Source organism: Syngnathoides biaculeatus, chromosome 16 (assembly GCF_019802595.1).
Source record: "Syngnathoides biaculeatus isolate LvHL_M chromosome 16, ASM1980259v1, whole genome shotgun sequence".
Lineage (NCBI taxonomy): Eukaryota > Metazoa > Chordata > Actinopteri > Syngnathiformes > Syngnathidae > Syngnathoides > Syngnathoides biaculeatus.
The window spans coordinates 11,871,148-11,885,701 of record NC_084655.1 but is presented as its reverse complement, the minus strand read 5'-3'; the positions used below and the strand labels follow the sequence as shown (position 1 = coordinate 11,885,701).

General features: G+C 44.3%; 1 protein-coding gene across 2 annotated transcripts; it reads right to left on the bottom strand.

The window, feature by feature from the left end:
• Positions 1-516: 516 nt before the first annotated feature.
• Positions 517-5,560, bottom strand: LOC133514665 (retinal cone rhodopsin-sensitive cGMP 3',5'-cyclic phosphodiesterase subunit gamma-like). 2 transcript variants are annotated; one of them, XM_061846497.1, is made up of 3 exons: positions 5,545-5,560; positions 1,453-1,601; positions 517-1,230 (listed from the first exon to the last, which is right to left on the bottom strand). In XM_061846497.1, the coding sequence occupies exons 2-3, from the start codon at positions 1,593-1,595 to the stop codon at positions 1,113-1,115; spliced, it is 261 nt and encodes an 86-aa protein (XP_061702481.1). In that variant the 5' UTR covers positions 1,596-1,601; positions 5,545-5,560; the 3' UTR covers positions 517-1,112. The 2 variants fall into 2 exon arrangements, with proteins under 2 accessions (XP_061702481.1, XP_061702482.1); XM_061846498.1 differs by lacking the exon at positions 5,545-5,560 and adding an exon at positions 2,424-2,456.
• Positions 5,561-14,554: the final 8,994 nt, after the last annotated feature.

The following is a 14,554-nucleotide window of genomic DNA, read 5'->3' as shown; positions in this document are numbered from 1 at the left end:
GTGTACTACAAAAGCATACATTTTAAGCAAAAAATAAATATATTTCTTATATTATTTTATTATATAAAGTATTTAAACTATACATGTATTTCTATTATGCAGTTTACTATCAGGAAAAGCTAACCAAAAAAAGCTTTAAAAAGCCAATTTTTTTTTTAGGCTTGGAACGCATTATTTCTTTTTCCATTCATTGCAATGGGAAACATCGATTCAGTTTTCAAACAAATCGCTTCTCGAACTGTTTTCTGGAATGGATTGTGGTCAAGAACCGAGGCATCACTGTATTTAAAATTGGAACGTTTGCGCAGCCTTGGACGTAAACGCTGCCCAGTTCGATCACGTCCACTCAATCTAGCGACTCACATTCCCGAAAGCACGCTCAAAGTCTCGCATGGCGACACCAACGCGTGGATCAGGACGATGCGGAATCGGGGCGAGTATTTTCCAGCAAGAAAGAGACACTGTAAATTCTAAAAAGAAAGCAATTTAATGCAACTACTAGGACGCATCAGTTCACAGTACTTTTTTTTTTTCTCATTTTTGCGCTTGCAACACAAATTTTGCAGTATCGACGGTCTCTAAGGAGGGAGAAGAGAGTATCTTAAAGGGGTGAAAGTGCATTGTCGTGTTCACCAGTACAGCGTCCCGCATGCTCTGCTTGCACCCTGTGATGTTTACAGTCCCCTTGTGAAGTCGTACAATGCAGCATAGCAAGAAAGGAAGTAAAAAAGGAAAGAAGGTACAAAGTATTTACAATTAAAGAAACAGCTAGGAGCAACTCAAACTAGCGTCGAGCAGTTTTTCTGGCGTCCTTTGGCGTGGGTTGGGGCGGTGGCACTCTAGAATAGTTGGAGGAGGAGGAAGGAAAGGGTGTGTGAAGTTTTCTCGTCAGTCTTTCAAGTGTATTATATACTGTAAACAGTATGATATGGATAATAATATATATATATATATAAAAAATAAGAGCATGATTCAGCTTCTCCCTCCACTCAGTGGAGCGAGGCCGGAGGTAGACGACGAGAGGGGCCTTAAGGAGGGAAAAGGGGGGGGCAGCGGCCGCCTTATCCCGACGAGCCGACCGGGGATGGAGGGAGGGAGGAGGGCGGGCGGCATTAAATGATGCCATATTTGGCCAGGTCGCTGAGCTCCATGTCGCCGAAGGCTTCCCACGGGCACACGACTGTGATGTCTGTGCCGAGCCCCTCCATGCCTGGGATGTCGTCGCCGAAGCTGGAAAGAGAGACGTCGTTAGTGGCTGCGGGGACGCTTTCCGTCTAGTTATTGCGCTCGTGTTACGTCAAGTTCTGATGGATTTAGCAGTGTTGGGACTTAATCTTTTCAAGATAAACATTTATTTGGGTATACTTTGTACATTTTATGAAGAATACATTTTAATGCCTCGTTGCTTTGTACTTTCCTATAATTAAGCATAAAATTTTGTTTATTTTTTACCCCTTCTGGCCTGGCTTGGGGGCCTTGCTCTTGAATGTGCGAGTCTGCCTCTGCTTGAATTTGGGTGGGCCCCTCTTGGGGGTGGTGGGGCCGGTGCCCCCGCCGGGTGCCAGGGCGCTTCCTGCCGGTGGGCCGGCGTTCATTTTCCTCTATAAAAAAAAACAGTTTTCAAAGACTGGAAGATCACAACAACACCCCGTGGCTTCTCCCCTTTCATCGCGATGTCCCGCTCATAATCCCGTTAACGTCTCTGCACTAATCTGGACAGATTATGCAAATGAGTTTGGACAAACAGATTGGCTCTAATCCCGCTTTGATCCACCGTGGGTTAATTGCCCTTCCTCGAAAAACAAGGATGCAGACCGTCTGCAACAGTAGGCACGCCCGACGCACCGTTTTGGGGAAAATAAAACAAAACAGGTCTTCAACAAATAAATACTGAAAGCAGTGAAAGTAGCATTTTCAGTGATGTAGCAAGAGACGGATCATCAAACTGACATATTTTGACTATTATCAGAGCAACACTGTAATTTTCAGATTCTTTACTCAGAACCGTTTAACATTCTGTGTCAAACCTGAACTGACCCGATTCGAACTCGTATTTGCATGATTCCGATTCTGATGCTAAACCTGTCGAGCAGCCCGTTTTGGGTTATGCAACCCAGCGCTCATAGAGTCGCGGCATCGGATCCGGATCTCGCTAAGAAGGAGTGAAGATGGAGTTATTTACGAGCCATCAGACTGCTCACACTCGGGTCGATCCGCTCGACGTCTGTCGCTACCGGTTCCTTGTTTTGTTTTCGTTCCGACGAGGCAGCTTTAAGCGAGGTTACAAATCTTAATTGAAAACCGGCTGCATGATTAATTTCGTGTTTGTTTGCATGCGTGTGCCCTCTACTATGAGTCAAGTAGTAAGAACGGGTCAAGTCAGAATCCTTGCGCTCGCATGAGCAACGGTTGCCTGTCCTCACCTGTTTTGAGATATCCCGCGAGGCCGCCGCTGATCTCTCCTCCTCCTCCTTCTTCCTCTTCTTCTTCTTTCAGTCTGTGACATTTGCTGTCCCCGCTGCGCTTTTATATCTTTATCTCTAATCCCCTCAGACGCATCTTTCCAGTCACGTGGTCCCCAGAGGTCAATCAAACCCCCGCAGCGCTCAACCGGCCCAAAGTCAAAGGTCAATCTGGAAGGATTTGGTCAGGTTTATCTCTCTAAACCCTCCGAACGCCTGAGACGGACGAGAACCTTCTGGTCCTGTTTCTGGTCCGTGTGCTCCACTGAGCTCGCGTGTATGCTCAGGTGCTTTTCCGACCTTCTCCATGTGAAGCAATGTTTCATCTTACGCTCAAAAGAAATGACAACAACACAGTAAAATCCGGTTGGGAGAAGAATGAAATCCCCGACAGGAGGTGAATCATAATTCTACCTTTTCGGTTACGTGCATTCTATATCACAGATAACGTTACCAAGCTGTGAAATCAGATGGAAAAAATGTGACTTTCTTCATTATCTCTGAATTAAAATTGAAATGCACCTGTATATAAACATGATACACATTTACATATTTTTTTTAAACCAGGTGTCTGGTCCCAAATGAGGCCAGCACAATGGCTAAGCCTCTTTATCTGTATGTCAGCTGCAGAGTGGAAAAAGCTTAAAAAAAAGGAAAAGGAAAAGAAAGGACACACGCTTACTCCGCGCGCTTACTAGGTCTTCACTTTGAAGGTCAGTGGCCAGGAAGCGCCGGGGCCTCCTCGTGGCTCATCGCCCGGTTCAAACAAGTGAAATCATTATACTGTGGGTACTTACTGGTGAGGCGTTATAGAGGTTCTGGGATTATTATTTAACTGTCAGAAACTGCAACGTTATCGCACACCCACGAATGAATTCAGAGGTCAGATTCTAGTCATCTTTTTTCCATTTCCGATTGGCTTTTCATTTGCAACCATTTTGGCGCTTGTTCCTCTGCATCAAAAGAAGAACGCAGTACGGGAGAAAAGGACGGCGGGAAGATTTAGCAATGATTAACCCTAAATTGTGCTTTTTTTTGGCTTTGTTATCTGTTTGTCATTGAAAAAGGCAGTTTTGACCCTGAGATTTGGTCGGTCGCGCAAAATCTGTGACGTTAGCTTGTTAATCAGTAGTCCCTTTTACACATTCTGTAAAATCTGACATGGTTTGAGGTTTTCTTTTTTTTTTTTTTTTTTTTAGCACTGTGGACCAGTTGGTAAAGCGTTGGCCACGCAGTTTAATCCCAGCCCTCCCTGTGTGGAGTTTGCATGTTCTCCCTGTCCCTGCGTGGGTTTTCTGTGGGCACACCGGTTCCCTCCCGCATCTGCCTGGCGACCAGTTCAGGGTGTACCCCGACTCCTGCCCTTTGACAACTGGGATAGGCTCCACCACTCCGCGCGACCCTCGTGAGGATAAGCAGCAAAGAAAACGAGTGGATGGATGTATGAAGGCCACTGACACGGAAATGGTGACGGCTGATTAATTGACATATCGCCATGATGTCGCGTCAGAGCAGAGGACGCACAGTAGGCACAATTTAGTCCCTTCACATTAATTTGCATTAATCAAATTTAGGGTCCAGTGTATACCTGAATATTTCTTGATTTAATATTCTTTGTGAGCTGCTACTGACCAGACCTTCCCCATTAACCTTCAAATGTGGTACTGTACACGGTGCCAGCAGCGCTTCTTTCATATAAAGTGAACGATCCGAGGTCATCGTCAATGTACAGCATCAGAAATGTCGGCGGTGTTGAGGCCTCTCTTGTAGTTCAGTAGGTCACCAATGGTTTTAACGAGATTAAGGCCGAAGCCTCGGGAGAGGAACAAAAAACTCTGTGACGTTCAGGCTGACGTACATAATTTGTATAACCTAACTATAAAACATAAAAGTGTGCCGTGATGCCAAAGAAACAAGTAATCGTGGTCCTGTTTTTTTTTATTCCTTGTCAGTAGAGTGGCACGTCTGCTTCACTTTTCAGTCTAATATATTTGCATTGCATTCTTCAAAACGTTTTAAACTGATTATTTAGGCAGCATTTTTATTGACTATTTACATAACGGAACCGTTTTATTTCATACACTTGAAGGAGAAAAGTCTGTCTCGTCTTTTTTGACGAACACTTTGGCCTTGTGTACTACCGTGTTGTACTGCACATGCAAAAATGACATTATTAGTTATGGTTGCTCATTTGTTTCATTTCAATGTATAAAGTTAACACTAATAGGATCCATGTTTTGCAGGTACATAAGATATTGAAGTCCCAGTGAAACCCTCGCCTGTGTACTTCACGTGAAGCATTTAACTGTAATTTCCGGCCGATAAGCCGCAACTTTTTTCACATGCAATTCTGCATTTCGTATCTGCCACCTCAAACTGCGCAATCTCTTCACATTTCAGCCAGAATGTTCTGTCGTCTCATTAATGTTCAGTCTTTTTTTTTTCCTAACTAGAATGTTATATTTCGGGCCGTCTGCGTCTAGAATGTACATTCGTTTTCTGCGTTCCATTGATGGTGGAGTACTTTTGTTTTCATGACACCTTCTGCGTTAAATCTCTTAAGGAGCTTTCTCTGACATTGTTCCCGCTTGGTGAGTTTCACATTTGAAAGTTTCTTCCAGGCGTGTTGTGCTCTTTGTTTTGTCAGTCAGCGTTGCGTAAGAGTTTAAGAAGCCAGACTGACAAACGAATTGAGTGCCCGAATCTGATTGCGAAGGCTTTAGACCATCTGTCGTCATCAGTCGCTCCGCAAACATTTTCAAGAACCCTTAAGCGCTCTGTTTCTCCTTTGTTGAGCTCAGATGATATTTTTATTCTGTTTTTGCTTAAAATAGACTAACTTTGCTTGGGCCTGAAGAATCCATGTTCGATTGGTTTTCTGCTGTGCATTTTGCACTTTGTGAAAATACAGAGTTCTGGTTGCAGCCATATTTGGATGGCCTATCCCAGGTCAAGCCCAACTGGATCCAAGAGAAAGAAAAGAAAAATACTCAAATACTGTTGAGGCCTCCTTCAAGTTGTCAATCCCATAAATGCTGTTTGACATAAGAGCGCGTGTCATCATTTTAAACTCGTAACTTACCTGGCAACATGATGGGATTTTGAACTTTACTCCAAAATATGTTCCAAGACAATCAAAAAATAAAAAGTTGCTGGCCGGATATGAACTTAACGCTTAAGCCAGCTGCTCAGGGAACTTTTAGCGCAGTCGAGGGAACAAGCCCAGATTGTTGAAAAGTGTTTTTGGGATGCTCGTGTGTGTGGGAAGTGTAATCTGGGTTTTGGCTCCCGTTACGATTAAGGAAGGAAGGAGGCGGGTGGGGACTCTTATTAGATTGGAGTGCTGAGCGCGCTCATCTGAGAGGGGTTGACTAATTGGATATTCTTAAATCAGGGAGCATGACGTTGTCATGGCAGAGAGCAGCGTTGCGTGGGGGGTGGTGGCTTGGAAGCAATGGAAACACACTTAACTGCAATTAGTGGAGGCTGCCGAGGATGTACGCAAACAAGCAAAACGATGACAACCACTTGGGCAATGCCACAGTATCCAAAACATGAGCTGCATCGCAAAAATGACACTTCCTTGACAAAGATGTGCTCGTTGGACAAGACGTACTTTATTGTGGTTGTGCTGAAACTCATTTTCATTTGATTAATAATTCATGCTCGCTGTACTGACGCAAGAGTCAAGTGATGAAACTGCATGAAAATAAAATCATGTGGAAACAAGCAAAGTCAAATTCAAAGAAATAAGCAGCCCCAGAGAGGAAACCACAACTGGAACTGGAAAGGAAAATGTATTGTGGATACTTCTTCTTCTTTTCCTTTCGGCTTGTCCCGTTAGGGGTCGCCACAGCGTGTCATCTTTTGCCATCTTAGCCTATCTCCTGCATCTTCCTCTCTAACCCCAACTGCCCTCATGTCTTCCCTCACCACATCCATAAACCTTCTCTTTGGTCTTCCTCTCGCTCTTTTGCCTGGGAGCGCCATCCTCAGCATCCTTCTACCAATATACTCACTCTCTCGCCTCTGAACATGTCCAAACCATCGAAGTCTGCTCTCTCGAATCTTGTCTCCAAAACATCCAGCTTTGGCTGTCCCTCTCATGAGCTCATTTCTAATCCTATCCAAGCTGCTCACTCCGAGCGAGAACCTCAACATCTTCATTTCTGCTATCTCCAGTTCTGCTTCCTGTTGATTTTTTAGTATCACTGTCTTCCAATCCATAGATCATGGCCGGCCTCACCACTGTTTTGTAAACTTTGCCCTTCATCCTAGCAGACACTCTTCTGTCACATAACACACCAGACACCTTTCGCCAGCTGTTCCAACCTGCTTGGACCCGTTTCTTCACTTCCTGACCACACTCTCCATTGCTCTGTATTGTTGACCCCAAGTATTTGAAGTCGTCCACCCTCGCTATCTCTTCTCCCTGTAGCCTCACTCTTCCCCCTCTACTTTTCTCATTCACGCACATATATTCTGTTTTACTTCGGCTAATCTTCATTCCTCTCCTTTCCAGTGCATGTCTCCATCTTTCCAATTGTTCCTCTGCATGCTCCCTGCTTTCACTGCATATGACAATATCATCTGCGAACATCATGGTCCAAGGGGATTCCAGTCTAACCTCATCTGTCAGCCTATCCATTACCACTGCAAACAGGAAGGGGCTCAGAGCTGATCCCTGATGCAGTCCCACCTTCACCTTAAATTCCTCTGTCACACCTAAGGCACACCTCACCATTGTTCTGCTACCATCATACATGTCCTGTACTATTTTAACATACTTCTCTGCCACACCAGACTTACGCATGCAGTACCACTTGGTACTCTGTCATAGGCTTTCTCTAGATCCACAAAGACACAATGTAGCTCCTTCTGACCTTCTCTGTACTTTTCCACGAGCATCCTCAAGGCAAATAATGCATCTGTGGTACTCTTTCTAGGCATGAAACCATACTGTTGCTCGCAGATACTTACTTCTGTCCTGAGTCTAGCCTCCACTACTCTTTCCCATAACTTCATTGTGTGGCTCATCAACTTTATTCCTCTATAGTTCCCACAGCTCTGAACATCCCCTTTGTTCTTAAAAATGGGAACTAGAACACTTTTCCTCCATTCTTCAGGCATCTTTTCGCCCGCTAGTATTCTGTTGAATAAGTTGGTCAAAAACTCCACAGCCATCTCTCCAAATTGCTTCCATACCTCTACCGGTATGTCATCAGGACCAACTGCCTTTCCATTTTTCATCCTTTGTAGTGCCTTTCTGACTTCCCCCTTAGTAATCATTTCCACTTCCTGGTCCTTCACTCTTGCCTCTTCAACTCTTCCTTCTCTCTCATTTTCTTCATTCATCAACTTCTCAAAGTATTCTTTCCATCTATTTAGTACACTACCGGCACCAGTCAACACATTTCCATCTCTATCCTTAATCACCCTTACCTGCTGCACATCCTTCCCATCTCTATCCCTCTGTCTGGCCAACCTGTAGAGATCCTTTTCTCCTTCTTTCGTGTCCAACCTGGTGTACATGTCTTCATATGCCTCTTGTTTAGCCTTTGCCACCTCTACCTTTGCCCTACCTCGCATCTCGATGTACTCCTTTCGCCTCTCCTCAGTCCTCTCAGTATCCCACTTCTTCTTCGCTAATCTCTTTCCTTGTATGACTCCCTGTATTTTGGGGTTCCACCACCAAGTCTCCTTCTCCCCTTTCCTACCAGATGACACACCAAGTACTCTCCTGCCTGTCTCTCTGATCACCTTGGCTGTCGTCGTCCAGTCTTCCGGGAGCTTCGGTTGTCCATCGAGAGCCTGTCTCACCTCTTTCCGGAAGGCTGCACAACATTCTTCCTTTTTCAGCTTCCACCACATGGTTCTCTGCTCTACCTTTGTCTTCTTAATCTTCCTACCCACCACCAGAATCATCCTACATACTACCATCCTATGTTGTCGAGCTACACTCTCCCCTACCACTACTTTACAGTCAGTAACCTCCTTCAGATTACATCGTCTGCACAAAATATAATCTACCTGCGTGGTTCTACCTCCGCTCTTGTAGGTCACTATATGTTCCTCCCTCTTCTGGAAATAAGTGTTCACTACAGCCATCTCCATCCTTTTTGCAAAGTCCACCAGCATCTGCCCTTCAAAGTTCCTTTCATGGATGCCGTACTTACCCATCACTTCTTCATCGCCCCTGTTTCCTTTACCAATATGTCCATTACAATCTGCACCAATCACAACTCTCTCGCTGTCTGGGATGCTCAGAACTACTTCATCTAGTTCCTTCCAGAATTTCTCTTTCAACTCTAGGTCACATCCTACCTGTGGTGCATAGCCGCTAACCACATTATACATAACACCCTCAATTTCAAATTTTAGTCTCATCACTCGATCTGATACTCTTTTCGTATTGTGGATACTGTACTCATATTTTCTGTTGTTTGGACATATTGTATTGACTGACTGAGACTTTTGTCCAATATTTTCGGCCACCTCATTTGAGTCACATAAGAGAATAAACATTAGGGCGTCGACAACCGCCTTTAAGGGGCGTGGCTTGGTGGGGACCTCGGCAACATGGCTGTGTGTGAGCATCTGAATGTGAGTCGTGGCACACTGCAGCAGCTTGAGGGTGCTCTCATTTTGTTTGTCTTTGTGTTAGGAGTCCATTTGGCCCTGGTGGCATCGCTACTGCAATTTTAGGGCACCGGCAAAAGTTCTTAAGCTCCAACCCCAAAATGATTTGGTTGTATGTTTTAAGGTCTGGTCCCCCCCTTAAAACCTATCCCAAGCCCTCCTAAATAAATTTGTAGTTACACAAAACGCAACACAACCAAAACGGAAAAATGCCAACTTTACATACAGTGAAGAAAATAAGTATTTGAACACCCTGCTATATTGCAAAGTCTCCCACTTAGAAATCATGGAGGGGTCTGACATTTTCATCATAGGTGCATGTCCACTGTGAAAGATAATTTAAAAAGACAAATCCAGAAATCACAATGTATGATTGAATTTATTTGGGTGATACAGCTGCAAGGAAGTATTTGAACACCTGAGAAAACCAATGTTAATATTTGGTACAGTAGCCTTTGTTTGCAATTACAGAGGTCAAACGTTTACTGTAGTTGTTCACCAGGTTTGCACACACTGCAGAATGTATTTTGGCCCACTCCTCCACACAGATCTTCTCTAGATCAGACAGGGTTTCTTGGCTGTCGCTGAGAAACACAGAGTTTCAGCTCCATCCAAAGATTTTCTATTGGGTTTAGGTCTGAAGACTGGCTAGGCCATGCCAGAACCTTGTTATGCTTCTTACGGAGCCACTCCTTGCTTTTCCTGGCTGAGTGCTTCGGGTCATTGTCACCTGGCCACAAAACCTTCTCCCATGCCTCCTCTGTATGATCCAAATGATCATTGGCAAACGTAAGAGGGGCCTTGACATGTGCTGCTTTAAGCTAGTGAACCTTATGTGCCATGCATGATTTTAAACCATGAAATCTTTGTGTATCACCAACAGTCACCTTGGAAACTGTGGTCCCAGCTCTTCTCAGGTCATTGACCAAGTCCCGTCGTGCAGTCTTGGGCTGATTCCTAACTTTTGTAAGGATCAGTGAGACCCAACGAGGTGATATCTTGCATGGGGCTCCACTCTGATTGAGATTGACCGTCATGTTTAGCTTCTTCCATTTTCTAATAATTGCTTCAACGGTGGAGTTTTTTTTCACCAAGCTGCTTGGCAATTTCTCCGTAGCCCTTTCCAGCCGTGCGGAGTTGTACAATTTTGTCTCTGGTGTCTTTGGACAGCTCTTTGGGCTTGGCCATTTTACAAGTTTGAGTCTTACTGATTGTACGGGATGGACAGGGGTCTTTATGCAGCTAACGACCTCACACAAGTTCATCTGATTCAGGATAATACATGGAGTGGAGGTGGACTAGCAGGTCTTTGAGGGTCATAATTCTAGAATGATATACAGGTGTTCAAATACTTATTTGCAGCTGTATCACACAAATAAATGGTTAAAAAAATCACAGATTTTGATTTCTGGATTTTTATTTTTCATATCTCTCACAGTGGACATACCCCTACAATGATTTCCTCCATGATTTCTAAGTAGGAGAACTTGCAATATAGCAAGCCGTTCAAATACTTTTTTTCTTCGCTGTATGTAATTTGTCACATATTTAAAAACAGAGATTTTGAGGTTTCACCAATCCTCACGCATGTACCTGGCCTTAGTATGGCTACTCATAAATCAGGATACGACTGTCTAACTGAGTAACTGAAGACTCTTAATTGCGCATAGATGTGAACACAAGTCTGAAGGTTTCTGGGTCTAAATGTGCCCTTTGATTGCATTCTGGCCAAAGTCATCTAAGGATGATGGAAAAAAAATAATGGATGGATGGAGTTTTCAGCATGAGCGTGATTTCAAAAGTGACAAAAAAATACTAGCGCGGTTAATCTCAGCAACAATGCTTGCAAATCACTCCCCGACACAGCAAGGCAAGACGGAGGCAGCCGAAGGGTGCAAACAAAATGGGAGCAGTGCGGATAAAGAATGGATTAATGGTGCGCGGTTGCCGGCTAGAAAGACAGAGGGGATTAAAGAAAGAGAGGGAGGCGAGTTCGAGGGGAGAAGTGCGTCCGCAAAAGGTGATTCAGTGTGACAAGTGCTCGGAGGCTTCGCACGTCAAAACGTCGAACTTGCCGTCTTGGGGATAGGAAGCGGTCACCTTCCTTTCGTGTAGCACAAAGTTTAGCACTCATTACTCATTCTGCCTCTTCGCTTCGTTGTTCAATCGCACTTCCATTTGGAGTTATTGCCAAACGAATACAAAGAGAAAGCAAACCAAATAACTGCCTAAAGAAAGCATCCTCAAGTTCAACGCAAAACACCACTGACGTGCTACGGATTAGTACGGAGGTGGTGTTGGTGTTTAGAATCCGTTCTATTTTAACACAAATGGTGAAGCAACACATGTAGACTGACAATACCAAAGTATTCACAGTCATGGGATCTTCATCCTCTGCAACAACAAAAAAGTATCATGAGAAGGGCTACATGTTGAAAAACTTGTCAGGTGAAGACTATTTTACTTTTATTGCACTTTCATTATTTGCTTAAATATGACCTTATACATTTAATCAACAGATAAAGTGTTGTCCATTTGCTAATCAGACAAGGATGTGTTGTGGAGCCGGTGGTTGTCCTTGATCTTTGTGCGCAGAAAACCGGCTGGCGCCATCCTCCTATCCCAGGCGTTGCCGTGGAGACGAACGACACCAGATAAGGAGCGGAAAGTTACCATCCGGCCCAGGACCAGACTGCGGGGGGGGCAGCCACGTTTACCATGGAACTATACATATAAAAACCTTGTGTTACCGGGCAGCTTTTGTCTTCTTCTTTGGCTATCCTGCCAGAAGACACGCGTCTCGTGTGCGGCAGATACCTCGATAAGACCCGGACGTCTGTACTGCACATTCCTTTGTAATAAATCCATTTGCTGTTAACTTTTTCTAATCATTGGTCATATCTTCCTCGAATCGTGAAAATGCGTAGGGTCCACATTCGCAAATCCCTGCACATGGCACGGGGGCTAATTGCTCCATATAAACACCAATGAAGTACATTTGATTATGCCAGTAGAGAACATTCGCCTATGATCTTTTTTCCTTTTTTTTTTTTTTTTTTTGTGTGTCACCTCACAAATCCCGTTCTGTGCAGTTTACTTATCGCACCTACCACAAACCACCTCTGATTGCAGTTCAATTGCTGACATTTTGTGCTATTTTCTTTCTGCCACACTCCAAATTGTGCAATTGTGAGAATTAACTTTCAAAGCTCCAATGTATCTTTTCTCTCGAGACACGACATATAGTGGTGATAGCAGCAGGCCATGCTGGAGTGTTTGGGAAAGAAAAAGACTTCGACTGCAATTTCTGCAGTTCACCTCTCACTGCTATCATTTAAAGCAACACAGCTGCCAAGCCGGTTGTTGGGAGAAAAGAGAAAAAAAAAATTGGGCGACACCATTAAAACCTAAAGAAAGAGCGGAAAAGGAGTGTGCGGGGTACGGGAGAGACGCACTGCGGCTGCCATCGAGGCCAAAGGGATTTCAATCTTAACGACTGAGGAGCGAAAAGAGCAATGGGAGATGAGGTAATCGCACTTTCCGCTCCTCCCCACTTTGCCCTGTCAGAGCAAATCTCTCATTACTAGTCTTGGCTGGCAGCTCTCAGGCAGTCAGCGAGAGGTCAGGAAAACTCCAGAGAGGAGCGCAGTCAACAATGACACTCTCTTCCACGCTCGGGGCGCAGAGAGCGTAGAAGAGACTCTCCAAAAAGCATCCACGAGGAGGGTTTTGTTTTTTTTTTTTTTTGCTGAAATATAATGTACATTGTTGTTGTTGGTGGTTACTTACGATTCATCAAAAGTTTCTAAAGTTTAAAGGTAAACTTCAACTGGGAGTGGAAATCAAAGCCTCTTTGAATAATTGTTCATTAACTGACAAGTTCTTCTTGTTTTGGAGACATCAGTTTCATTTAGTTCACTGGCACAGTGCAGCAAGCGTACCGCAAACCTTCACTGAGTCCACAAAGGCAGGCCAGAGAAAGAAAGAAAGAAATTGGAACCCGAAACCGCAAAACTGTGTGGCAGGCCCGCTTAACCGAGACGGACTTTGGTTTCAAATCAAATTGCAATACTGTTTCATCCCCACCAGAGGGCGGATGAGAATCGCACTGTGGGTTTACAGGCATTTGCAGACGTTCCAAATCCAGTTTTGAAATCCCATTCTGCGGCCGCGGGGGCGAAAGAGGACACGTCAACGGGCTTCCACGCTGCCATGCACTTGATGACACTTGAGCATTGTGGCAAAATTGTGCCGCAGCCATCTAGGAATATAATATGTGCCTTCGGCGCTGCTGGCGTGGATTTCCACTTGTCTGCGTTGCTTTATATCATCTTGGAATTCACTGAAATGGTCAAACTGGTGCCAATTACACAATATCCAAGTTTAATGATCAATGCATCCATTTTCTGCCTCATTGACAAAGTTGAATGAAAAATATCAATCCATCCATCTATCCATTTTCTTAGCCGCTTATCCTCACGAGGGTCGCGGGAGTGCTGGAGCCTATCCCAACTGTCAACAGGCTGGAGGCTGAACTGGTAGCTAGCCAATCGCAGGTCACATAGAGACAAACAGCCGCAATCAATTTGCCTGGAGGGCGGGTTGAATCTTGCGCCTGGATACCGGTCTGCTCTTCGCCCAATCTATATTATTATTATTATTATTATAAACAAATAAACATTAATGTTTGAGTTCACGGCTATATGGATAATTTACTGTCTTCGGTTTACCTAACATACACAGAAACATGCAAAGTCCACTCAAACTACCTGCATCACTCCTATTTCTATTCTATTTGTAGTCCTCTGAAAATAACTAATGCAAATATTTATGTATTTCACCTTAGTACCTGGTGAAGCCGAATATACTCGTCGCGACTGGAGTTTTCTCATGCAAAATAAAATACCCACAAAAACAATGAAATTCAGTGGCCTGCTCCCTGTACTGTAAATCATTTTATTTTTGCATGAAGACTCAGTTTAGTTTCGAGCAAGAAAAGCCATCTACACCCAGTCCACATCCACCCTTCTCCCCTCCCCCCCACAAAAACCACTCATTTTATTCCTAGCTGTCTGGTATGCACGGTTGAGGCTAGGCTGGGATTTTGCAAGTGGCACTTTGAGTAAGTCCTGGTACGTCAATATACGGTTCTTTTAGGAGTTTTCAAGCAAATGCGCATTTATGTGCATCTACGAGTGTTGCGTGTTGAGACTTGCATCCTTGCCTGGTTTACGTGCTACCGGAACACTTGCAGACCAAGTGCAGGTTCAAAACTCCGCCTGTTGTGCTAGTGGCCTGCAAACTTGTGATTACGTGAGCCACTCTTGACAACCACAAGAAGAGAGACTGAGGGAAAAGTGTCAAAACGGTAAACTTGATGATCCCGATCGAGAACAAGTCATCAAACGGGGGTGACAACTCGAAATTTGACCGGCACAGGAGAAAGCGTATTA